Consider the following 26,693-nt stretch of genomic DNA (forward strand, 5'->3'; position numbering starts at 1 on the left):
AGCTGATTACAACAAAATCTATAATTGAATGGCTTGGAGGTAAAAAAAAATCTGACATTACTTTGCTCTTGTTTTGAGCTTGATGTCAAACTTATGACAAACACATGCTCTACAATTGATAACACATTTATTTTCCTCCCAATTAATAGGTGAGGGAAAACTTTCAAACAAAGGGGTAGAACAGAATACAAAAGTTTCCCCGAGAGCACCCTGAGCACCCTGAATGAGCAGTCCTATTGGTCTTCAAATTGTTAACAGATTAACAGAGTTGGAAGAGACCTTGTAGATCAGGGGTCCCCAACCACCGGTCCGCGGACCGGTACCGTCCGTGGAACAAGTCCTACCGGGGCTGGTTTGCTGGCGCCGCTCTTTTTGATGAAAAAGTGCTTCCGTGAGCTTTTCCGGTAGAAAGCTCACCGAAGCACTTTTCATCAAAAGATGGCGGCGCCAGCGCTTCGTGAGCTTTTCCGAGTAGAAAGCCATTTCTACCCGGAAAGCTCACTGAAGCGCTGAGCGTTGCCATCTTTTTGATGAAAAAAGTGCTTCCGTGAGGTCACCGGAAGCACTTTTTCATCAAAAAGATGGCGGCGCCCAGCTAATGCCGGTACCGGAGCCACGCCATAAAAAAGGTTGGGGATACCAGGCGCGGCATAAGAAAGGTTGGGGATCACTGTTGTAGATCATCTAGTCCAATCCTCCACCCAAGCAGGAGATCCTACACCATTTCTGACAAATGGCAGTCCAAGCTCTTCTCCAGTGATGAACAACTCCCACAACTTCCAAATGTTCCTACAGTGGCTTGTTTGGTTACTTGCTAGCTGCATGTTGGGTGTCTTTGGGCTCTGAGGACTGAAATACTATTGATATAGTGTTTACATGCTATTTGTTTCTGATGAAGAGATTTAAATGTTCCTTTTTGTCCACTCTTGGTCAATGCAAGGTCTCTACAAGCAGGAGATAGTCAAGAGACAAACAGTCTTAGTATTTTCAAAATTGATAGAAGCAACCATTTATTTGATCTTTGAAGACAGTGTATATCTAACATCAACAATAGTTAATACAAGGTCTGCATTCAAGCTATCACCTTCAAACTGATTTTAAACTGCTTAAGCAACTGGTCTAATTTTGGGATTTGTTTCCCAAAAAGATAGTACCCTAACTCATTCTTAACTATTATGTCATTAAGAACTAAACTGAGTCACAAAAAACTTAACCAAGTTTTATCTGTCATACAAATGTTCTAATGCAGGGGCTGTCAAACTCCTGGCCTGCAAGCTGGATGCGTCACGCCATGGCCATACCAACACCCAGTTTAGTGAAAGGGAAAAAAGTCCTGATACATCACTGTGCCACTGTGCCACTGTGACGTGAGTTTGACACCCCTTTCTAATGCAAGATGCGTTTAAACTTCAAGAAGTGGGAATTAGGAAGTGGGAAACCCCTTGAAATAACATGTATTTAAAAATAGTTAATACCTCTGCATTTAGCTATTAGAGCCACTAATTTGGCTAACTTTTCCTATTCAACTTTTAGAAAGTTAACATTTCACATAATTGGTAATTTAAGTAATGAATAAGGCATTCTCCTTCCCAGAAACTACTGCATCTTTCTTGACGCTATTGAAAAATTAAATAGCAAGATTTGCTCTTAAAATGATTTAAAGATCTTGTTTTTCCCCCACATCATTTTTATATGTTTAATGCTTTGGCATTATTTCAGAGAGAAGAGAATGTATGCAGTCCCACCCACTCTTTTAACATAGCCTACACATGTTTTGGATATAATTGCTGACTCACACCAGGTGCAGGTGGGGCTACTAAAAGAAAAGTAATTGTGTACCTTCGTTTTGCTGTTGGAACAAGAGAAAAGCCATAGCAGGGACTGCAATTAATGAATAAAACTTTAAACCATATCCCTTAAGGTAAATTACAGCAGCATCTCTTTTGCAGCCCCGAGATCATTCAGAATAATTGGAAATAAATCTTCAGTCCACTGTGCTTAACTTTTGAATAGCAAAATTCATTCCTTAAATCTTACAGAGGTATAAAGTAGGATTGTTATTCTTTATGAAATCCAACCATTTCAATACCAGGCAATCTTTTTTTCTGATTTTTTTTCTGATTGAATAGAGTTTAAGGGACAAAACTGGATGCTTTAAATACTTTGCAAGACCCCCACCCAAGTTCTAAATTTCAGCAACAGACTGATAATATATTAATGGTCCTGGATCAAAACAGTAGTACCCCAAACTACAGTAACTGTAGCAAACCATAACATGAGTAAGTCTTTGATTCGGAGTATTATGTTAATGATCCACTTGTAGATATCCCACAAACCATGGTATAAGCAAACATAGTTTAACACTAAGACCTAAGCCATTTTTAAATATTTTTCCCTATTCAACTTTCAGAAAGTTTAAATTCAACATAATCAGTAATTTAATTAAATCATGAGTACAAGCATTTCTTTTGTTACAGCTTTCACCAATGAAGCACTCAGTTTCACGTTTTAAATTCCATCCATTATGTGTTTTAACAACTTTGGCATAACCCCGTCACTCTAGCCAAGTGCTTTTTAGAACCCAGGGCCTTTGTTTAAGCCCCAGTCACTTTCACCAGCAGAATAAAAGACAGATTAAATAAAAATGCAGAGAGAATGTTCCACGCTCTGAAAATTCCTTCTTTCAGTAAGAGAGCACAGAATGCAGGCCACTTTGCATGCACAATTCTTGCAAAAGGTTAATGTCTCTCTCTCTGGTTTCGTCCCTCGAGCGCTGTTACATTCTGCAATGTCTCCCTTAGTTAGGAACAAGTTGGAACTCCTCACAGGTAAATGGTTTTGTATGCCATCCAGGTTAATAACAGATGAAACAACAGGCTGATTTTTACACTCTGGAATGTTAGGGTGAAAATATTATGACAAAAAATGGCTGTAAAGTATCTTAACTCATCCAAGTATTCAACAGAGTTCACATAGCCACAGTTCACATTCACTTTAATGTGAATGTATTTCATCTCTACTGGCTTTTGCTAATAAAAGGGCACCATCAAAGTTTCCAAAATCGTGTAAAAATCAGTTCTGGTGAAGACAAGATGCTCCATTCTACAGATTCTGGCATGGATTTAATGTATAAATTATGGATGTAAATTAGACTAAAGAAAATGATTCTTGCAGCCTCATCTTGAAGTCTTCAAATAACACCTCATCTCAGTTTTGAACTGCAGTACTCTATTTAGGTATCACTCTGACTAAATTCAGCAAAATTACAATCCTTATCTATTTATTTGGAAGCTAGTACACTGAATGCAAGCAATCTTACTTCTCAAAATCATAGTATCTGGGTTCAGCCATAATAAGCCGTAATGTGATTTATTATGTTATATGAACTCCGCATTGCATTTGTAAAGAATGGTTGATGTCACAGTATGCAAGTATTTATTAGTTCATATAATAAATCATTATTAAGGAAATTAAAACCAAGCGTAATATGTGAAGAAACTCATCGGTGATATCAGGAGGATATTAATCTATTTTACAACGGGTATGAGAATTACTGAAATAAAATATTCTAAGTCTGGTTTATACAAATACAATCTGAGATAGTGGCACCAAGTGAGAAATTGGGAGACAATGAGTCCTGCCTTAGGCACAAAGCCAGCTGGATGATCTCGAGCCAGACATTCAGTCTCAGCCCTAGGAAAATGGCAATGACAAATCACTACTGAATTCTTGCCATAAAAACGGCAGGGTCTAGTCCAGAGAGTCTCCAGAAGTCAACGTTGACTTGAAACCATACACCAGATTTATACTAAAGTGATCTGAAAAGAGAAATACAAGTAGTCCTTGACTTACAACAGTTCATTTAGTGATTGTTCAGTTATAACTGCACTGAAAAAAATGACTTATGACCTTTTTTCACACAACTGTTGCAGCATCCCCATGGTCACATGATCAAAGTTCATATGCTTGGCAACTGGTTCATACTTATGATGGTTGCAGTATCCAAGGGTCATGCTTTTGAGGCCTTCGGACAAGCAAAGTCAAGGGGAAGCCAGATTCACTTAACAACCATGTTGCTAACAACTGCAGTGATTCACTTAACAACTGTGGCAAGAAAGGTTGTAAAATGGGGCAAAATTTACTTAACAAATGTCTCAGTGACATAAATTGTGGACTTAACTGTGGTCATAACTTGAGAACTACCCATATTAGTCCTATGTGATATTTATTTACATATATGCTTCCTAAATGCTTAAGGGGACCTGCAGGCCTTCACCTTATGTTTATTTATTTACTTATTATTACTGCTTAAGAGCCAAAGTGGCACAGTGGTCAGAGTGCAGTACTGCAGGCTACTTCTGCTGACTGTCAGCTGCCTGCAATTTGGCAGATCGAATCCCACCAGGCTCAAGGTTGACTCAGCCTTCCATCCTTCCGAGGTGGGTAAAATGAGGACCCAGATTGTTGGGGGCAATAGACTGACTCTATAAACCACTTAGAGAGGACTGTAAAAGTGCTGCGAAGCAGTTATAAGTCTAAGCGCTATTGCTATTAAGTAAATTATTATAAATAATTTGATAATAATCTCCTATCTCCCTCTTAGAGGAACTCTGGACTGTGCACAATAATATATAGCAAAAGCATAAAAGCAGCATTTATAACTTATTTTCACAACAACCCTGTGGAGTAAACTTAAGTTATGTGTGATCAGCATCAACTCATCCCAAGTTTCCGCAGCTTGAGTGCCATTCTGGAATCCAACACAGAACTAAGTACAGTAGCCAAGAGGTTCTCATTCAGTGGGAGTACTCATCCTGCTGCCTTCATGGAACTATTATGTTCAACCACGTTAAGAGCCCCAACCGAAGTCTTTGCAAACGCGGCAAATGATATGCAAACATAAAGAGAGTCACCCAGCTTTTGGAGAAAAACAACAACAACCCGTCCCATTGTTTTCAACCTACAACGCAGCCTTGCGCACTGTCCTCAGAAAATGCACCTGGGAGGAAACCAGGACCACCAAACTTCCACCGGGCTAAGACGGCACCTGTCCCAGCCCGCTCCAAGGGGGAAAAGGAGCGTGTAACAATTCAAAGCGTACTCGGAAACGCCGAGGCGGTGGGAGCCTTTTCAGAAGAAGAGTCTGCGTGCAACTGGATGGAGAAGGAGATTCCTATTCTGGAATCGCTAACTGCCGAAACACGACGGGGGTCTCTGCCCGCCCCCCGCCTCCCGAATGAAACAACGCCGCAAACTTACTCAAGCCGAGGAGACTCAGGAGAGCCAGGCAGCCCACAAGTCGCCTCGGATCACCCATTGTTCCAAGAAGGAGCTGTGACTGCAAAGCCGGGCAGAGAATGGATGCAGTCGCCGGGCACAGGGCAAAAAGCGCTTAAAGTCCCGGAGCAGCTCCGCCCACCTGGCGCGCTCTTGCAGCGCCCCGAGGGTCCCTCGGAACCGGCGAGCTGCTCCGGCCCTCCCCTCTCGCCCAGTTTAAGCCCCTCCTCTTACTCCCTTGCCAGATAAAACTCTTCCGCTCCGGTGTTTAAGACGTTTAAGGTGTTTAAGAACTTTCTTGCTGGCTTCCTGCTTAATTTCGGCAGAAAAGAGAGATAGAAGCGATTGTGTGAAAGGACTTCCCCCCTTCAGAGATGCTCTTGTCTTTGCTCATCCTTCGTGGCTCCCTCAGGGCTCTTTTAAGAAGGGAAGGGTGTTGAGGTATAATGACCCGCTCCGAAGAAAGGTTTGGTGGTGTTTGTTAGTGTGGGTGCACTATATGGTCTTATTCTCTGGCGTTGGCACCTATGGCAAGTTATATGTTGTGATTTAGAGTACTTGGAAGAGAGGTATTTTAGTGTTTTAATTAGCAGGAGTAACCATTCATTCAGACAGAGTGACTCAAACACGTAGGGACATGTATGAAGCCGTATACTGATCTTTCCTGGATCAGAAGCCACTGTTGATTCCCCCGTAGGATTGGGATAGAAGACCACCACGAAATCCTAGATTTGGAAGTCAAAAGCACCCCTCAAAATGATTGTGTGGATGTGTTGCACTGGCAGCAGAGCTCAAAAAATGGGATTTCACTTTTTCCAAATGTCATTTCCCTTCCTTCCCCCGCCCCCCTCCAAAAATTTCTGGATGCTTGGTATATACTGTACAACAAATGGTTTTTTTTCCCTCGGCTGTTGACAGTGTCAAACTTGATTTCATTGAGGGCCACTTCAGGGTTGTGTTGGACCTTGGAGGGCCAAGTTGGGTGTGGCCAGCATGACATCATTGTGTTGGGGAGGGGTGCCTGTGGTGGCTCAACTGCTCTGCCAACTAAAATGGGTTCCTGACTTCTGTTTTCAGCTGGGATGGCGTCCTGCAACCCTCTGCCAGCTAAAACAGACCTTGCAAGGGCCACATGTGGCCTTCCCAAACTCTGCTTTCACTGGCAGAAGCACTGAGGGCTGGTCATTCGCTGTTTCCAGAGCAGCCCTACTAGCCAGATCTAAGTACCCAATGGGCTGGATCGAGCCCGTGGGCCTAGAATTTGAAACCCCTGAACTAGCCAATCTTATCCAACTCAAAAAAAACTAAGCCAGGCTAGATTTTTTTTTTCATATTTGAATGGGAGCCCCCAGAAAAATCTAAGGACAACTGCCTAGACTGAGAAGTTGGGGGAGAGGGGGAAAATAGAGACTTTATATTTCAGTACAGTATGGTGCCCTGTTCTTACAGTATTTGGGATTCAAGGGTAGGTCAGATAACAGATAAAAGATAATCAGAGTTGGGAGGGACCTTGTAGAACTTTGTTAAGAAGGTCCTTCTTAACTACAGCAGACACCAAAGCAACTTTATATTTTATTTGTTGAACTTGGAGACACAATAAAGTAAGCTTTCCAATAGCGTATTTTTCCCCATTTCTTCCCTAGTTACAAATAAAACATTGTTAAATGTCATAAACAATAAGTGGAGACTTGCCTTTTCATAACTCATTGATTTGTGACTACTAATGACATGTATGTGTGTGTTCCAGTGTATCAGTCACCAACATGACTAGCTTTACTCAAGCACTCCCCAGAAGTAACTCATTAACTTATGTATTGTTTTATATCTATATAAAGGATCTCTTGTGTACTTTAGATCTCAGAGTAAGGCAGGAAATAAATATAATAAATGAATTAATAAACAGGAAATGTCCCTTTCTTTGAGTTTTAAAATCTCTAAGGCATGAACTCATATGTAGACTTCTCATTACACTGTGATTATATCCTGTCTAGAGCTAGAAGGGAAAGAAAAACACTGCAAAAAAGAAAAGAAAAACAAAAACCCTGAATGTTGCATCACTACTTCCTTCTTTCCTAGAACTAGTGGTATCATCATCCTTACATCAGTTATGTGTACAAAGAACACGTACAACTCTAGAATTAGAGATAACAATTTTGGCCAATGAATTGTTCAGAGGAGTAATCCAAATTAAAGGACCCCCTAATGGATTCCATATCTGCTTCAAGACATTCTTAATAACAGAAGTTTATTAATTAAGAAGCTCAAGGGAGGTAAGTTGTTCCCCTTCAGTCAGTTCATGCTATTATTAAGTGTTGTACCTTATGATTCTTGACTCTTGACAAATGTATCTTTTCTTTTTATGTACACTGAGAGCATTTGCACCAAGACAAATTCCTTGTGGGTCCAATCATACTTCACCAATAAAGAATTCTATTCTATTAGGGGCCTCCCTTCTTATAGTTGAGAGTCTTATTCTGTCCCTTCAGTTTAAAACTATAGAGAACATACATTGATATTATTCTGTGTGACATATATTCAATAGAACTATTTTACAGTATCTGGCATAAAAAACTATCTTGTAAACGGTCTCTTTGCTGTCTTTTAATGGTCATATGGAATTTTGCAACCTGGATTCAATAGCTCCAATTCCAAGCTCAAAGAAGCTCTCATATCCTCTTTGAATCTTTCTTTTTCAAGGTAAAATTCCCAGTTCTCTTAGACGAGGGATGTCAAATTCAAGGCCTGGAGGCAGGATCCAGCCCGTGGGATGCTTAGATTTGGCCCATGGGGCCACCCTGGAAACAGTGAAGGAATGGCCCCCAAGCTCCATTTTTTGCTGGCAGAGGGTTGCAGGAGTCTGTCGCAGCCAAAAACGGAGCTCAGGAGCCTGTTTTTGTTGGCAGAGCACTCGGGCCACCACAGGCGCCCCCGCCCCCAATACAAGTGACATGCTGACCATGCCCACCCTGGGCACGACCACCCTGACCTCCAAGAACAAACACAACTCTGATGCGGCCCTCAGTGAAATTGAGTTTGGCACTCCTGTCTTAGACCAAGTTCTCTTATATGCCAGGAAACAGTCTGAGTCTCTTTCTAATATTTTGCATCTCCTTGGGCTAAGTGCATGTGTCTGTACATTTTGGTTTTGTAATGTTTCTGAATAGCTTCTGCAAGGTCATCTTCATAGAGCAGGGGTGTCAAACTCTATTTCATTGAGGGCCACATCAGGGTTGCGTTTGACCTCGGGGGGAGGATGTGGCCGGGGGGGAGCTCAACATCACTCGTGTCAGGGGCACCTGTGGTGGCCAAGGACTAAGGCAGGATTTCCCTCAGGCCCTCCCTCCCTCTTATTATAATATCCTTCCTTCCTCCCTCTGTCTCTCCCTCCCTCCCTCCCTTTTCTTCTTTTTCCTTCCCTCTTCATTCTCCTTTTTTCTTCCTTCTCCTCTTTTCTTATTTTTCCTTCCTTGCTCTCTTCCCATCTTTTCTTCTTCTTTTCTTCTTTCCCTTTCTGCTTTCCTGTCCCTTCTTGCATATTCAAATGCAAAAGGGGAAACATTTCTCCTTTTGTTTTTAGTTTGCTATGTTAGCTCTCTGCCAGTGAAAAAGGAGCCTGCGGGGCGGGCCACACGTGGCCCCCCTGAGCTGAGTCTTTGCTGGCAGAGGCACTTGCAGGCCTTGAGTTTGACACTCCTGCCATAGAGTGTTATGCCTACATAGTCTCTGTTATATAAATTTCTTTCTGGTATTTTTTGCTTATTTCTACTGAAGCTCTTGGCTCATTTTCTACTCATTTCTATTGAGATTTTTAAAAATCTTATTTATGGCTTTGTAAAATGCTTTACTGACGTCAAGCTTTATAATTCCCTATATATTTCCAAATTCACCTTAGTTTCTTGATTATTGCATGTTTCCAGGTCATTTTTACTGCATTTTAACAATTTTCAGTTCTTTAGCATCAAACACAGACAAAACTCCAGGCGTGCCTACTATCTATACCAGAGCCATTCAGTTTTTCAAGACTGAGAACGGAGATGATTTTTTAATAATACACTGGAGTAACATTCTTAAAAAATAATAGGCAGAATCTCAGGAAAAAGAACTCAATGGACTTAGAACAAAAAGCAAAATTTTTAATTATTTGATCTTAAACAGGATTTAGACTGGTTAATTTTAAAGGAACAGCTGAGATTGGCTAGATCAGGGGTGTCAAAATCAAGATCCACAGGCTGGATCCAACCCGCAGGACCATCCTGGTTTACTCAATGAGAAGAGGAAAGATCAGGCCAGCCTGGCTTCAGTCCAGTCTACCCAATGCGAAGAAGAAACATGCCAGCAGTTTGGGAAGTGGTGTCAAACTAGCCATGCCCATCCAGTTGGCCACTCCCACCCAGTTGGCCATTCCCCCCCTGTCGTCTGTCTCCCCTGAGGTCAACCATAGCCCTGATGTGGCCCTCAATGAAATTGAGTTTGACACCTCTGAGCTAGATGTTCCTCCTAATATACTCTACCTGACTCTATGATTTCTTCCCAAACCCCAAAAACTTTAACCTTAGACTGTCTACTATTGACCTCACCCCTTTCCTAAGAAGTCTGTAGGGGGCGTGCATAAGTGCACCAATGTGCCTACCATCCCTGTCCTATTGTTTCTTTTATTTTTCTTATACAAATCCATGTATTCATAACTATGTTCTATTATCTTGTAAGCAATTGGCAAACCAAATAAAATAAAAAATAAAAAAATATAAATTGTATTAAATTTAGTCTAATTTGTAGACAGTACAAAAAAATAAGGCGTGTCAAGTTAAAGTGATATGTGACATTTCCTTAAATAAACATTGAAAGTGCTTGTTCATATGATAACCGAAAGTATTTCATGCTACCTATTCATGAACTGTGGGGTGGAGTGCTGAGTGGAAATGAAGTCTATGAAAGCAATGTCTTTATATGACAGTTCTTGTTTGAGAATTCTGCAATGTTTATGTTACCACATTGTAATAAGTGGGTTCTTTTTATGGGCATAAATTTATTTTCTCACTGACATCATGAGGTTTCTGAAAAAGTTTGAGTCCTTGTATTAGTTATTATGAACACTCAATAGTTTATAAAAACTTTGAAGAATGCTCCTGCCTGCTAATTTATGATTAGAGAATTGTGCATCTTGAAGGGACAGGATGTGTCGGTCATAATTTCTCATCTGATAAAGCCAACCCCTATGTGTATTGTCAGATTGCTAATCTATTTGTGCACTATATTGCATTTACAAAGGGTGTTGTATTTCCTGCATTCCTCAGAATGGTTGTTAGCAGCGTGGGAGAAACCTCTGAGTCATTTAGAAGAGATGCAGAGGAGACAGAAGTTGGAATGGTGGAAAATAGAAATAAACGAGCCAAATTCATTCTACAGTTCTTAGGATGCACCAGAGAGGTGGTGACATTTTAACAATGTAGTTATTGTTGGAAGATTTCCTCCTTCTTCAGCAGCAATTTTTTTTCTGTTTTTTTAAACAGTAAGGGAAAACATCATGTACGGCTGTGGTAGGTAAACACTTGCCAAGTTTGACATTATGCTAAAGCATCATATCATTTGTCTGGTTTTAGCTTAGTGCAATATAAACCCAGCCATTGTGTGGGTACAATTGTGGCTTACAGATTAATGTTGTGTGCAAGCTAGACCGCCATGGCTTTTTTAAAAAGCCATAATTTTAAAACACCATTACAATGTGTGAAATCTGCTGCAAACCTTTTTAAAGAAATGCACATGTATGGCAGTGGTGGGATTCAATTTTTTTTACTACTGGTTCTGTGGGTGTGGCTTGGTGGGCGTGGCATTGCTTGGTGGGCATGGCAGGGGAAGGTTACTGCAAAATCCCCTCCCCTCCCCACCCCACTAACCTACTTTTCAGCTCCGTTTTCCTTTGCAGGGCAACAAAAGAAGACCCAGCCAATCAGCTGGGACTTGGGAGATAGAGAATAAATGGGGGAAGGGCCAGTCAGAGGTGGTATTGGCTGGTTGTCTGAACTACTCAAAATTTCTGCTACCGGTTCTCCAAACTACTCAAAATTTATGCTACCAGTTCTCTAGAACTGGTCAGAACCTGCTGAATACCACCTCTGATATATGGTATATTTAATAGTAAAATGCTAAGAACTGTGTACAGGCAAATCAAGCCAAACAACACGTATACAGAAATATGTTCTTCTCCTTGTTAGTCTCTATTTTTTTTAAAGAAGGTAAGGTAAGTTTTAGAGCTGAAAAAGCAGCATGTTTGAAATGCTGCACGCATGCAAAGCGCACACTCACTGAACTAGTTGTTGCACACCTCTGCTCAGATGCCCTCTCTTCCCCCAAGCATTTCTTTGCCTATTTGATTTGCAACTCCATTGCATTTCTCCATCACTTTTCTCGCCATCGTGTGCAGAGAAACAAGTTTGTGGGCCTGAAAAAAAGTTCAAACAATTCCAACTTCGCGATATCTTTTTTTTTTCATGAGAAGTTGGAATTGATTGATTGAACTTTTTTTTTTAGTCCCACAAACACGATGACGAGAAACGCAACAGAGAAACACGACAGAGCTGGAAATCAGGTAGGCAAAGCAATGCTTGGGGGAAGTGAGGGCATCTGGGCACCAGGTGCTGAAGCAGGCCTGTCTCTCTCCAGTAGCTGCCCAGGTCCGCTGGAGGGAAGGTCGGCATCTACTGGCACTTAAATGCGGCGGAATTCCAGCTCCCGAGAAAGGGCTTAGTCTGACTTGTTACAGACCCTTTGAACAAACTGAGATGCCATGGCATAGAGTGATATCTGTTAGTGAGCTCACCAGCCAAAAATAAACCACATCATAGCTTGCCATTCCATGTGAGCCATGCTAATTTGTCAGTAAAGTTAAATCACAGCTCATTTGTTCTTTATTTAGCACAGAATAAGATGAATAACTCTCATAAAATATGAATCTAATATAAGATTTCAAACTGTAAAAGAAGGAGATTAAGGAGATTAAGGCTTCTTTATGATCCTATCCATACATGGACAGAATTAACAGAAAGTAGTAAGTGTTCCATCAGCCTATCCTAAGGGACTTTTTCAAACATTGGTCACCTAGTGTCATAATTATTCATAGATCTCAAGTTGTAAATATTAGTGTCTGCTAAATTATAATGACTAAGCAAAGAGCTTTATTCACAATTTCAGACAAGATTGTGTAATTGTATTAGTAACAGACATATACATTCACATAATCTCCCCCACACAAATATTTACAGAAAAAGTGGAAATGAATACATGGCATGTTACTTCAATTGATGTTGCAAGGCATGAGTCAGGCCTTTAGCTCAACATGATATAATGGACAGATTTTTTTTAAGCTCTGTATAAAATGGCATGTCACCTGTTTTTCAATTTTTTTTGATGATGACTTCTTGTTTTAAATACACAAGATGATGATTTTGGTGAAATTTCTTGGAATCAAAGCAGATTATGGGTGTAGACAGAGTATGGTTTAAAATCAAGCTGGCAGCTGTTTATATGCTAAAAAATAAATAAATAGTGCAGCTTTTGATTGTATTGTCATGTCCACTATCTTGCTTTTTTTAAACTATTCCTTGTGGGCACTTCCCGGTTTGACTGCCGGTAATGGGACAAAACGGATTCCCATCATTTGTCCCTGCAAAATAGTTCTTAATACATCAGAAGAAAATTTAGAATCCAAATTCAAAACTAAATATTTTAACCCTAGAGATCCTTGATATGTGTGGGGAGAATAACTATAGGTGAAACATTCCACATGAAAAGAAAGTTAGATAGTGAAATGAATAATAAACTTCTATTTTTAAAATATGCATTTATCAACATGCTGCTCTTGAAATGACAAGTGCATGACAAAGAGTTTATTGTACACAAAAGTGATACAAGTGGAGGGAAAGGTATTTTTCACATTACATAGCTTTGTACTCCAATTTATCACCTACTTTCTCTAGGGCATTTCAACAAACTTTAGAATATTTAAAATTACTGAATGCAATTGCTTCTAGGCCATGTTCCTATGAATATTTGAAGCTAAATTCCATTAAAATAAGTACAGTGTCTACACCTTGTAATCACTATCTAGAAAAGTCAACCGTACCTACAAATTAGTGGTGCCAATATGCTAGTGCATTAAATTAGACTTTGTCACCCTTGGTTAAGTTCAAGTAGATTTAGACCATAGTGTTCAGTGGTGGTTATTAGTGTTCTAAATTGCTTAACATATTTTCTCTACTCCAGAATACTTTATATGCTGTACTATGTACAGTACGAATTAGTATTTGAGACCTTAAATTTAGCCACTTAAAATAATTCCTCAATTTATAAGTAGCAAATTAAAGTACATTTGATAGTTTCTTTGATAGTTTATTGCATTAAGAAGAGTGGTCTTCAATTCCCAGAATTCCCCAGCCAGCCTTGATATGGGAAGACTATACAACTCACAATGAAGTCACAAAATTTAAGGGCATCACTATGAAATACAAACATTGCTGTAATTCTTGGAAAGGGAAATACAAATTGGTTTACCTTTTCAGTAGGGAAAACACTGTGCAAACACTGTATAGATCAGTGGTCCCTAATCTTTTTGGCACAAGGGATTGGTTTAATGCAGAGGTGTCCAACCTTGGCAATTTTAAGACTTGTGGACTTCAACTCCCAGAGTTCCTCAGCCAGCTTTGCTGGCTGAGGAACTCTGGGAGTTGAAGTCCACGTCTTAAAATTGCCAAGGTTGGACACCCCTGGTTTAATGGAAGGCAAATTTTCCACAGAACCCGGGGTGGTGCTGGTTTCGGTTTTGCTCACTCATTCGTCACTCACCTCCAGTTCTGTGACCTAGTTCCTAACAGGCCATGGACATATTGAGGATGAAACTAAAACTGGCTGAAGAGTTCTGGGAATTGAAGTCCATACAATCTAAAAATTGTTCTACAGGATACCTTGTTTTATTTCAATCCTGATCTGAATTCTTCCTGCTTGTAATGCATGTAAAATTGGAATTTTGTTGCATGCATGACTCAAAACCTCATCTCTTACACATATTTAATTGTTTTAATTCATGCTTGGTAAACATGTAAAAATGCACCTGAAATATTGAAATAGAAGCTGCAGAAGCTCTAGTAGGAAATATATATGTACCCAAGTAAAACTGTACTTGTGAGGAAATCCAATTCTATCAATTTCATGATTTGCATCATTCCCAATATGGGCCATTTTTTATTGCCATTGCTGTGTAATCCTCCAATAATAAGTCTTCAGATATATTTTAGATTTGGATTTTTTTTTTTAAAAAAATCATAATAGTCTGTTTATGTACAAGAATTGTCCACATAACATTTCAAAAGTTCCAGTGGATTGATAAAATGTTAATATTTAACATAAATAACTGTAGCTATTCTAAAAAGGCTATTTGAACACATATTTAAATTACATATACTGGCAGGTTGATATGGGAAGATTGTACAATTCATAATAGAATTACAGAATTTATGAGCACCAGTATAAAGTTCAAACATTCGTTGTAATATTTGAAAAGGGTTGATACCAATTAACCATTTCAGTAAGGAAAAACATAGTGGCTAAAACAGCAACAAAAAGCATCTGAGGAAAATAATGAAAATAAATCATTATGTAAATGCACATGTAACATCTATGATGGTTATGCCATGTTGAATTTTTGTCAAAAACATTTGCTATACTCCTTATTATAGTGTGTCACATTACAGAGGTCTGCTGGTTAAAAAAATGGAGCAGGGGAATTTGAATTCTAGTTTTGCCTGGGATCCTGAAGCCAATTGGACTAGTCACCCTCATTCAGCCTTGGGAAGAAGGCTATAAACCTCCATCTGGAAAACTCCATGTAGTCACTGATTTGTTAGCAAAAAAATAATAATCTTATTTTTCTGCTAACAAATCTTCAAGCAAATTTACATTAGTGACTTGCACAAAGATCCATGTTCTGTCTGTAATAAATTAAAGAACTATGACTTAAATTTTTCAGGAAAACAACAATGATTTTTTCACATTTTTCACTAAATATAAAGCAAATGTATTTTCAAGGATTCATCATTAATAATGAGAAAGCAGTAATCGTCTGTGCAGATAGTTATTCTTATCCTATTACATTGAACACCAGGAGGCAGTATGCTCTCTATTTTATTTTTATTAGAAAACCAGTATTGTACTGTCTCCTGGTGGCCAATATATAACATTACTGAGAACATAACACTGGAGAAATAACAGATGAGTCATGCATGATTCTAATGTAGTCTTAAGACCTATTTCAGTCATAAGGAGAGGCTAATTTCCCCCCATGTGAAGGAATGGCACTGCTTTCAAATCCACCCCTCACTGTGAATGAAGTCCCTTCTTCACTTTTTTTAACTGCACAAAATGGTTAAAAGTTTCTATTTATAGATGCGCACTAAATATAGGACCCTGTATAGGCTTTTATCCACACACTTTTAATTTATGAGAAATATACCTTTTCTGGTATTATAAATAATATCTTAGCATTAACGAGTTTTCAGTTTTCTGGATGTGCATTTTTCCCTCTCAAATTGGAATTACCAAGGAATGTACTTGAGGTGCTCTGATTACAAATATGACCTTAGCCATTAAGTAATAATTTTTCTACAGTTATACACAAGACGGGGAATTCCATTCGATGCTTGATAGATAACACCTCTGTGAAATGTTATGGTGCACTTGCTAATTTCTGAAGGGTGTTTTTCATCCAGGATAAATGTTTCCCAAAACAGTAGCAAGCTCAGCTTTGAATATGGGCTTCTTCCCCATTTAAGAATGATGATAAAGTTGCAGATGTTTCTTATGCTTGTCAGACGCTGTTTGAAACCCTCAAATTCAATTCAGTAGGATATACGTCCCTGTGTGTACATTTGAGATAAGAATCAGTGGGTTGTGCTCTAAAAAGTGACAATATTAAAAATAATGGGTAGAATCTGAGGAGTAATTAGCAATAGCACATATACCGCTTCATAGTGCTTTACAGCCCTCTCTAAGTGGTTTACAGAGTCAACCTATTGCCCCCAATAATCTGGGTCCTCATTTTACCAACCTCAGAAGGATGGAAGGCTGAGTCAACCTTGAGCCTGGTGAGATTTGAACTGCCAAATTGCAAGCAATCGACAATCAGCAGAAGTAGCCTGCAGTACTATACTCTAACCACTGCGCCACTGAAGCTCATGGTCTCTCTGCTCTCTCCCTAGTTTTGAATACACCTTGGCTTCAAAGTTGTTTGTATATCCATGAAGAAAAAGTTATCCGAAAAAAAAGTTCCAAGTTCAAAAAAAGTTGCACAATTTTTCAGTCCTGCTCATCTATAAAAAAGGAAAAAATCAACTTTCCTTCCAGGATTTTTTTTCCTATCTTTGATTTGTTGGTTTTTCTTTTTGTTTCTTTTATTGCTCAGCATATGGTATTGTTTGAAATAAAACTTCTGTGACCTTTCCTACATTAAACCAAGGATTTGATTTATAATATCTCAGAAGTCCACCTGAGGACAGATCATTGCAGAACTGTTAAAGAGTTTTTCTTTTTCTGGAGTTTCTTCTCATTTCTCCATTTTCTTTCTTAAGGGCCTGTTGAAAAATCCAGCCTGCAAGGAAAATAATGGGGAGGGGGGGAAAACATAAATCAAATGAAAAATTACTACATTAGACACAAAAAGATAAATGCAAAATCTTATAGTACAATATGTCTAAGTTTAGACTATGAGCCAACGACAGATTCCACCCTTCCCTGAGTGTCAATCATTCCAATGCTTTCCCCCATTCATCCCTGCGAGCAAAAAAGAAAATTTCTTCAGATGAAACACAAAGAGGAACAAAAGTAATAAAACCATATTAGGACAAATATAAATTGTGAAAAATCCATCAGTTCATTTGGTAATATATACTAGATTTACCCTGATGGAAATATATAGAATGACATGCATACTGTTTGGAATTAAAAGCAGTACTTTTCATAATTGTACTAGTGCCATTTATTTTTGGACCTTGGGATTTCTGTTATCCTCTGTCTTTTATTTCTAATATCATTTAATATTCTGTATCCTCCACTGTTATTAAGACACTATCTTAATTTTCTCTGTCGCTGCCCATTTTATTTTATTGATGCAAACTTGATTCTCTATATTATTAATATTATTTTTGTTATTATTAAACTATGATAAATGGGTCACTTTGTGGTTACATTAATAGTAATTGAATCATTTACCCTGATGGAAATATATAGAATGACATGCATACTGTTTGGAATTAAAAGCAGTACTTTTCATAATTGTACTAGTGCCATTTATTTTTGGGCCTTGGGATTTCTGTTATCCTCTGTCTTTTATTTCTAATATCATTTAATATTCTGTATCCTCCACTGTTATTGAGACACTATCTTAATTTTCTCTGTCGCTGCCCATTTTATTTTATTGATGCAAACTTGATTCTCTATATTATTAATATTATTTTTGTTATTATTAAACTATGATAAATGGGTCACTTTGTGGTTACATTAATAGTAATTGAATCATTAATGAAACTACAGTGTATGTCCTAAGACATTAAAAGATGTTCCAAGTTGTGAAGACCTTATGTTCTTAGCTTTGACAAGGCTGCCAGCTTATGGACAGATGACTAATAGCAACTGTTTTAACTGTATTAGATTATATCACTCTGTGCACTACATTTCAAACCTGATGAAGTTGTTAATACGAGAGCAATAAAGAATTTTTATGTGGAACATTGGGAAGAAATGAAAATAATTCAGTAGAAATTTGAAAATATATATTTATATAAATTGAAAACTGAAAACTAAATAATTATAAGAATATGAAAAAAGACACATGTGAGAAATAGTATTTAGGAAAAGCCAAGCCTGTAAGGAAGTACAAGTTTAGACTAAAAGTTTAGTCTTATATATGGCAATTGCACTGTTTTTCTCATTTGGATTATCTTTCCATCCAAACAAATAATTCCAAGATAACACCAATGTGAACAGCCACTAACCTACTAAAAAATATTTTGCATGTTTTTATAACATTCAGAATCTGCTTGTATAAATATTAATTAACAACCATTTAATAATAATATATACTACAACTTTCAAAATTATGGCATACAAAAACTGTCTTCTGAATTTTTTTAAAATTTGTAACACTGCAAGATAGAAAGCATTGATTTTTTAAAATTCATGGATGGCTCATCATTTAAGTGGCATTGCTTAAGCAGATAATCAGAAAGATTTTCTCCTTCTTGCCTTTGCCAAATCACCAAGATGTCAGAAAAGGAAAATGTAGAAAAATGCATCATACCTTCCATAATGCAAATATAAGCAAGGTAAGAATCAGGAGCCCAGCAAAAACACTCAGCAAAATAACCCATAATGGCACATGGCCAGGAAGAAGCTCCTTTGAGATTTGAATTATTGTCTGAAATACATTAAATCACAACAAGAATTAATGATTTCTCTAAAATAGAAACTGAGAAATCAAATTGAATAGAAGCTACTTTTTTATTCATTAGAAACACATTCTTTTGTTATCAAATATGACTTGGGATGAATTCAAAGGTTCTCTTGAGTGAGACAGGACTCATTATTTTTATCCCAATAACTTCCACTTGTCTTCAAAATCTGCTGCAGATGTTGAATGGGAAACAACCACTGGAAGTGTAGATCTCCCTTAACTCTGACTCCAACCTAGCTTTTTTTATGAATAAAATTGTTTAGGGAACAGTTAAAAAGTGCAAATGTGAGTGTACAAATGCTAGTGTTAGGAATATTTGAACTCAGATTCTCTCCCACTTATGGGATATAGTCTATAAGTGCAAACTTTTTGTTTCTTCTGCAGTGTTGTTCTATAAATAAATACTTGTGCCTTGGAAAGAAAAATGTGATAAGTCATATTATCAACTGTACATCATTTCAGGCACATTAAAGCTCCAATTCTACATCTACATTAAAGCTACAGTTCTATCAACTTGCTGATTTGCAAGTTGATACCTACCGTACTGTAAATCCTACCGTACAGGATTTAGACATTTTCCAAATAAAAATAGATTTTATTGTTTGATTGATGGATTAAATTTATATGCCACTATCTCACTGTTGAGCAAGGCAATTACATCTCAGTCCTGTGTAATATGATGCAACATACATAACATACATGAAAAAGATGGAGCTTCAGTTGTCCAATTAGCTAAAGTGTAAGATATCAGCTGATCTTATCTTATACATTATACCAGTTATACATATCTAAATATTTCTACAAGGACGCTCACAAATATTTATTAATTTCTAAAATGCCAACAGCTGTATTAACGCTCAAGTAAAAATACTAATTGAGTTGCAAGGAAATATATAGCTAATGGTCTGTATGATTACTTATAAGTATTTTTTCTAGGATTTTTCCACCTAATTAGAGGCAGATAATTTTTCTGGCTAAACTGGCTCACAAGTTGAATTTATGATATGCAAAATAAACTGCTGGAACCCACCTCTATTTTTTCATTTTCTTTCTTCAAGATCATTAATGAGTTTTCACTCCTTAGATTTGCTTTCACAATGAGTTCCACGCTGTGAATTTTTGCCTAGAATAAAATAGAAGTGATAATGTTTACTCTTACATTGATGGTTCCCAATTCAAAAGATGACTCAGAGAGGAAAGTGCTGCTTATAAAAAATGTCAGTAGAAGTGCACATAAAGGAATTTGCTGTAATGACAGAATAATTTACTATTACACTCCTTTAATGATCTTCATAGGGAAAATAAGCAGCATTTTGGCTTATTTAGAAAATCTTTTCTTCTGGAGGTTGACACAAGAAGGGCCAAAGGAAAAACTATTGGCATCAAAATATTTGTATCCCTTAGTGGATACTGCAGTTTTAGTTTGTCTCAAACTCCACCATACTACTCAAGGCATGCCAGAGCTGGGAAACAATCATCTGGACTCCACACAAATATTGCTTACCATCTGGATCACTTACTGTCCAATGTTTTCAGTTGTCCTTTTTTATAATCTCATGAGATCAATCTTTGGACCAAAGGACAAAAAAAATGCTTGCAAGTTGAAGCCAATGCTAGAACATGGAGATATTCCCCCTCTCTAACACAGCTTCTAAGGCAATATCTTCATTGTAAAAAAATGCTATACTGGAAACCAAAAACATATGGTTTATAGAGCTGCATATAAAGATTTGATTATGTGCCATCAAGCTATTTTCAACTCCTAGCAACCAAATAGATTTTTCTGCAAGATGATCTGTCCCCAACCTACCCTATTCTTCCATATCTCCCCACAGTGTACTCATGATCTCGTAACTGAGTCCATCTGTCCGCCTTCTCTTTCTAACTTATCCAGCATTAGAGCCTTTTCCAGAAAGCTGAATCTTCACATAATGTGTCGAAAATAGGATAATTTGAGCCTGGTCATCTATGCCTTGAGTGAGAACTATGGATAGATTTTTTAAAATGATCCATTCCCTTGGTATTCTCAGGAGTCTTTTCTGACCTCCTAACCTGCTTGTTTAAAATCCAACTTTCACTTCCATGACATGTCACAGGTAATACCATGGCTTACATACAGGTACAGACACATTACAGTATTTCAATATTTTTTCCAAGATCTTCATGGCTGTTCTATCAAATGATAGTGTTAGCTGCTTGTTCCTTTATTGTTGATGATCGATCCTAAACAGCAAAAGCTCCACCACTTCAATATCTTCCTTATCAATTTAAAACTGATATTGTACCTGCTGCCAAAGTTTGGTCTTCTTTATATGTAATTTTAGTTTTATTTTTTCACTGTTTTCTTTGATTTTTAGTCCTATCACATGCCTGAATACTTAGGCAACATTCCCTCTTTTCAGTGGTATGTTCCCTTTTTAGCTTTAGTTACCTGGAAAATTTCTCTGATGAATCAGGACTCTAGTTTTGTTTTACATCTCCTCTTGGCCCTGGCTCGAAGAGCATCCCTTATGATGTCTATGGAGATTCTCAGTCACCCAGGTCATGGTTGTTTCAAAGGTGCTTTTTCAGGAGGCAACTGGACTTTCTTGGTTTTTCTTTTGAAGACGTTTCACTTTTCACCCAGGAAACTCCATCTCTGACTAACAGCTCCAGTCAGAGCTGAAGAAGCTTCTTGGATGACAACTGAAATGCCTTCAAAAGGAAAAAAAAACTGCCTCTTGAAAAAGCACTTTCAGGACTCCCTTATGGTAAAATGGAAAATCCAAGCCAAGATGGAACAAATGGCTGCATTTCTATTTAGGCCAGTCTCTGCTTTCTTTGAATATTAACAACAATACCCTTTACTGAAAAATAGTTAACAGTATCTAGGTAGCCATCACTTTATAAAGACAATTTTGCTATGGTTTCAAAATCAAGAATCCACCAACATCCATGAACACTGTTAAGTGCTATCAATATTTTCTTTTTAGAGGAAAGAAAGTAATTCTTCTTTTCACTTTACACTCTGTCTTAGTGAAAGGAAATTAATTATTACCTGGCCTGCAACAACAACAAAAAAAGTCTGCAGGTTATTGTTTTACAACATTACAGTTGTAAACCATAATGTTTTGCCTCAAACATATGTAGATGGGTGAAAGTTTATGTTGCTCATTGCTTTAGCATGAAGAAACAAGGAAAAAAGAGGAGAATTTAACACATTTCTTATTTTCTTATGTCATAATAGTATACAGGTAGTCCTTGACTTACAACCACAATGGAACCCACAATTTCTGTTGCTAAGCAAGACATTTGTTAAGTGGATTTTGCCCACTGTATGACAGACCAGAAATAAAGGTTAAAATAAGCAAAAAAATAGTAAGAGAACACCTGTCTGATCTTGATGAAAACAAATTACCCGGGGCCTGATGGATTACATCCCAGAGTTTTAAAGGAGCAGGCAGAGGTCATCTTAGAACCACTGCACCATATCTTTCAAAAATCCTGGAGCAACGGGGAACTACCAGAGGACTGGAAAAGAGCTGATGTGGTTCCCATCTTCAAAAAAGGAAAAGAAACAGACCCAGGAAACTATAGACCAATCAGCCTAACATCAATACCTGGGAAGATACTGGAAAAGATAATAAAAAAACAGACCTACCAACATCTAGAAACAAGTAAAGTAATAACTAGCAGTCAGCACAGGTTTGTTAAAAACAGATCATTCCAAACCAATCTTATTTCATTCTTCAACACAGTGACTAATTAGTAGACCAGCAAAATACTGTGGACATAATATATTTAGATTTCAGCAAGGCATTTGACAAAGTAGACCACAACCTACTTCTTAGTAAGTTAGAAAAAAGTGGAATAGATAGCACCACCACTAGATGGACTCACAACTGGCTGGCAAACCGTACTCAACGAGTAGTCCTTAATGGGTCTAAGTCTACATGGAGGAAAGTAAGCAGTGGGGTGCCACAAAACTCCATCTTAGGCCCAGTACTCTTCAATATCTTCATTAACGACTTAGATGAGGGAATAGAAGGGGAACTTACTGAATTTGCAGATGATACTAAGCTGGCAGGAATAGCTAACACCCAAGAAGATAGGCTCAAGATCCAGATGGATCTTGACAGACTAGAACACTGGGCCACATCTAACAAAATGAAATTCAATGTAGAGAAAAGTAAAGTCCTACACTTAGGCAAGAAAAACCAAAAGTACACATATAGACTGGGTGAAACCAGGCTCAATAGCAGTAACTGTGAGAGGGATCTTGGACTCCTAGTGGACAACCAGCTAAATATGAGCCAGCAGTGTGCAGCAGCAGCCAAAAAAGCTAATGCAATCCTAAGTTGTATTAACAGAGGGATACAATCAAGATCAAGGGAAGTACTAAACCACTCTATAAAGCCTTAGTAAGACCACACCTAGAGTACGGCATCCAGTTTTGTTCACCACATTATAAAAAAGATGTTGAGACTCTAGAAAAAGTACAGAGAAGGGCAACCAGGATGATTAGGGGACTGGAGGCTAAAACATATAAAGAATGGCTGCAGGAACTGGGCTTGGCTAGTCTAGTAAAGAGAAGGACCAGGGGAGACATGATAGTGGTCTTCCAGTATTTGAGGGGCTGCCACAGGGAGGAAGGGGTCAAGCTATTTTCTAAAGCACCCGAGGCCAGACAAGGAATAATGGATGGAAACTTAACAAGGAGAGATTTAACCTGGAAATAAGGAGAAACTGTCTGACAGTGAGAACAATCAACCAGTGGAACAACTTGCCCTCAGAAGTTGTGGGAGCGCCATCACTTGAGACTTTCAATAAGAGATTGGACTGCCATTTGTCAGAAATGGTGTAGGGTCTCCCGCTTAGATGGGGATGTTGGACTAAATGACCTACAAGGTCCCTTCCAACTCTGATTATCGGTTATCTTTCTTGCCACAGATGTTAAGTGAATCATTGCAATTATTAAGTCAGTAACACGATTGTTGAGTGAATCTGGTTTCCCCATTGATTTGGTTTGTCAGAAAGTCACAAAAGGAGATCAAATGACCTGGGACATTGCAATAGTCATAAATATGAATTTTGAATACATGACCATGGAGATGCTGCAATGGGCATAAATGTGAAAACTGGTATAAGTCATTTTCCTCAGTGCCATTATAACTTCAAATGATCACTAAATGAACTGTTGTAAGTCAAGTACTACCTGTAATTGTACACTCTAATTATGAAACTCAATATAGTTTACTCTTGTATCTATTACCCTCAAGAGTTATTGAGCTAGAACACGGGTCCCCAAACTTGGCAACTTTAAGACTTGTGGACTTCAACTCCATAGCTGAATCCAGCAGCATAGCTGGCTGGAGAATTCTGAGAGTTGAAGTCCACAAGCCTTAAAGTTGCCAAGTTTGAGCTAGAATTTCCATATTCCCAGTGTGGCTAACATCTGGGAATTCTGAGCATGAATAAAAATCAATAACTCCATCAATTCCTTAAAATTTGTACCCATATGCTTTGATCAAATTTGGCTCACGGTAAATACAATAGCAATAAAATTACATTAAACTGAATATATATCAAGAAATAATTAAAAACATTTGAATCATGATAAAAAAACTTGCCCCTTGAACAAATTATCTATTAATAATATAGCATAACACTTCTTTCAGTAGAACCTTCCCAGCCAGTACCAATAAAGATGAAGCAATTAGCATGATGCATGTACCTATTAATATGTATCTGATTTTGAACAAGATATCATTTTAAATTCTTAATTATCACGATAGCTCACTTACCTTTATGAAAGTAGGCTTCCAGAGTCTGAATGAAATATTCACATGAGTTATATTTGATGGGGCTATAGTGCAATTAATGGATGCACAATCATATCTGTCACAATTCTGTATAAAAGACCATAGACACATTAATATATTTGCAAAATATAATTACCCAAAATAACAAAATTTTAAATAACCTGACACATTTTCCTTATCATGCTGAAATAAGTATGAAGTGTCATGATAATAACAATGGTTACAACAGTAAAAGGTCATTCAGTGTTCAGATTTCTCATCATTTTGCATTCAGGAAGGCCCTCACTGCAGGCTATAATAAATAAAGTAAAAATCTGTTTCAAAATCTAGTAAGGATCATTCTAGTAATGTTATTTGTTTAATCAATTTATACAGCTGCACATCTAGTGAATGTGCCTTTGGGTGCCACTTATCACATACTAAAACAAGAAGAAGAAATGTTAACAAAAAAGAAAAACTACAATGGCCACTGAGGATAAAATCAACCAAAACAAATAACAAACAATACTCAATAGATTAACTAACCCTTTGTTTCTCAACCTTAACAATCTTAAGATGTTTGTGATGCCCCTTGTTGGCAAAGGAATTACAACAGTTGAACAGATCTTAAAGTTGTTGAGGTTGAGAAACACTGATTTCACCTTCCAACCCTAGCCCTCCAATGCCTTGGAACACATCCAAGTCTTCAATGCTTTATGAAATACCAGCATTGTTGGGACCACCACCAAGAAACACTCCTGTAAATTATCTGACATGAAGGACTTTGTAAGTGACAACTAGCATCTTACATTGAACCCAGAAGCATTGCAACTCATGGGGAAATGGTGTAATATGGACATGTGTCCATCACTGTTTACACTATTCATTTGTAGCTTCTGAATGGAAGGGGCAATTTGCAAAAATTCACATGGGAGGTGACTAAGGCATGAACAGTATCTCCAGGTCCAGGAAGGGGCACCCTTAATTCCTAGAGTGAATTATTTTTTCTGACAGTGCAAATCTCTTGCATTAGCCATGACAGCCTTATTAACAGGCATTACCAACAGTTTCATGATGTGTAATTGTTCTCATTGATGATTGACTGAAACACTATCATAGACATTGATGGATATTTGTTTTTTAACCTCCTTATGTGGAGAGATGGTGAAAATCAAATTTCCAAAGCTAAACATTTAAAAAGTCCATGTTGTAGATTTAAAAACATTATTTCCAATTACTTTTCTAGCAATAAGAATATTATAATTGCATTTCATTGCTCTCAGCAAAAGTATACATATGATTATATTCATATGATCACAATTCAACCGCAACTTAACATTGTACACTACAATGTAATATTAACTATTTCACATACCCCCTAATATTGGGTATACATACTATGTTGGGATCCTTTAGAGGTTCTTGTATTCTTGATGTTTTGAATGGATTGCCCATATCAATCTTTAACAAATCACTTGGATGGCTGGATTGGCATTTTGCATTCTATTACAAGAAGAACAATTGTAATTGTATATTGCAATAATTTTAACAGAGGACTTCAAGTCTTTTCCCAAAGATAATATCACCTGACTATTTTCTGGCCAGAATAATGTTTAATTGATAGAAAAAGGGTGACTCTCAGAATCACTTTTTCTAATAAGCCAAAAGGCCACTCAACCTTCTGAAAATTGAGAAACGCAAGAACTGTGGGGAAGAACAAATCACTAGTTCCCTCTTTCTTCATTCTTCCAGATCAGAGTATACACATTCTTAACCTCTGCTATCAGTTTTGGGCTACTTTAGCAATTATTGATTTATTTTAACATTACAATTTCTAGTGCATATATATTTAATTTTGCAATTAATGTGAAAGTTTTATATAAAGTATACAAAAGGATATATCGAGCATAATATGTAACTTTAAAACAGTTTAACACTTGGGCAAAATTAAAATATATCAGAAATATTTCAGTTTTGGTTACATTATGGTTATTTATTGTTATATTCATACAATTTATTTTCTTGGAGTTGAAGTTTGTGCACAATGAGCAATGTCCTTTATTTTTATTACTGTTAAGTAGTTTGGGCTGAAAGGTAATGATTGAATCCATTATCTAGTGAGCTCCATGTTTAAAACAGGA

The 26,693-nt window shown here is 37.5% G+C and overlaps 2 protein-coding genes across 2 annotated transcripts in view; both read right to left on the bottom strand.

Moving 5' to 3' along the window:
* The window catches only part of ITGA2 (integrin subunit alpha 2), a 62,062-nt gene extending 56,413 nt beyond the window's left edge, over positions 1–5,649 (bottom strand). The window contains exon 1 of the mRNA XM_026666487.2: positions 5,260–5,649. Within this exon, the coding sequence (XP_026522272.2) occupies positions 5,260–5,317 (58 nt within the window). The 5' untranslated portion in view covers positions 5,318–5,649. The remainder of the gene's footprint in view (positions 1–5,259) is intronic.
* Positions 5,650–15,817: 10,168 nt separating this feature from the next.
* Positions 15,818–26,693, bottom strand: part of ITGA1 (integrin subunit alpha 1) — a 76,927-nt gene continuing 66,051 nt past the window's right edge. Inside the window, exons 26-30 of the mRNA XM_026666485.2 lie at positions 25,951–26,055; positions 24,556–24,660; positions 19,803–19,895; positions 18,620–18,736; positions 15,818–16,912 (exon numbers count right to left, since the gene is read on the bottom strand). Coding sequence (XP_026522270.2) covers positions 16,868–16,912; positions 18,620–18,736; positions 19,803–19,895; positions 24,556–24,660; positions 25,951–26,055 — 465 coding nt within the window. The 3' untranslated portion in view covers positions 15,818–16,867. The remainder of the gene's footprint in view (positions 16,913–18,619; positions 18,737–19,802; positions 19,896–24,555; positions 24,661–25,950; positions 26,056–26,693) is intronic.

This window comes from Notechis scutatus, chromosome 2, assembly GCF_049901735.1.
Source record: "Notechis scutatus isolate UNSWTSFEM ecotype Mainland chromosome 2, rNotScu1.2, whole genome shotgun sequence".
Taxonomy (NCBI): Eukaryota; Metazoa; Chordata; class Lepidosauria; order Squamata; family Elapidae; genus Notechis; species Notechis scutatus.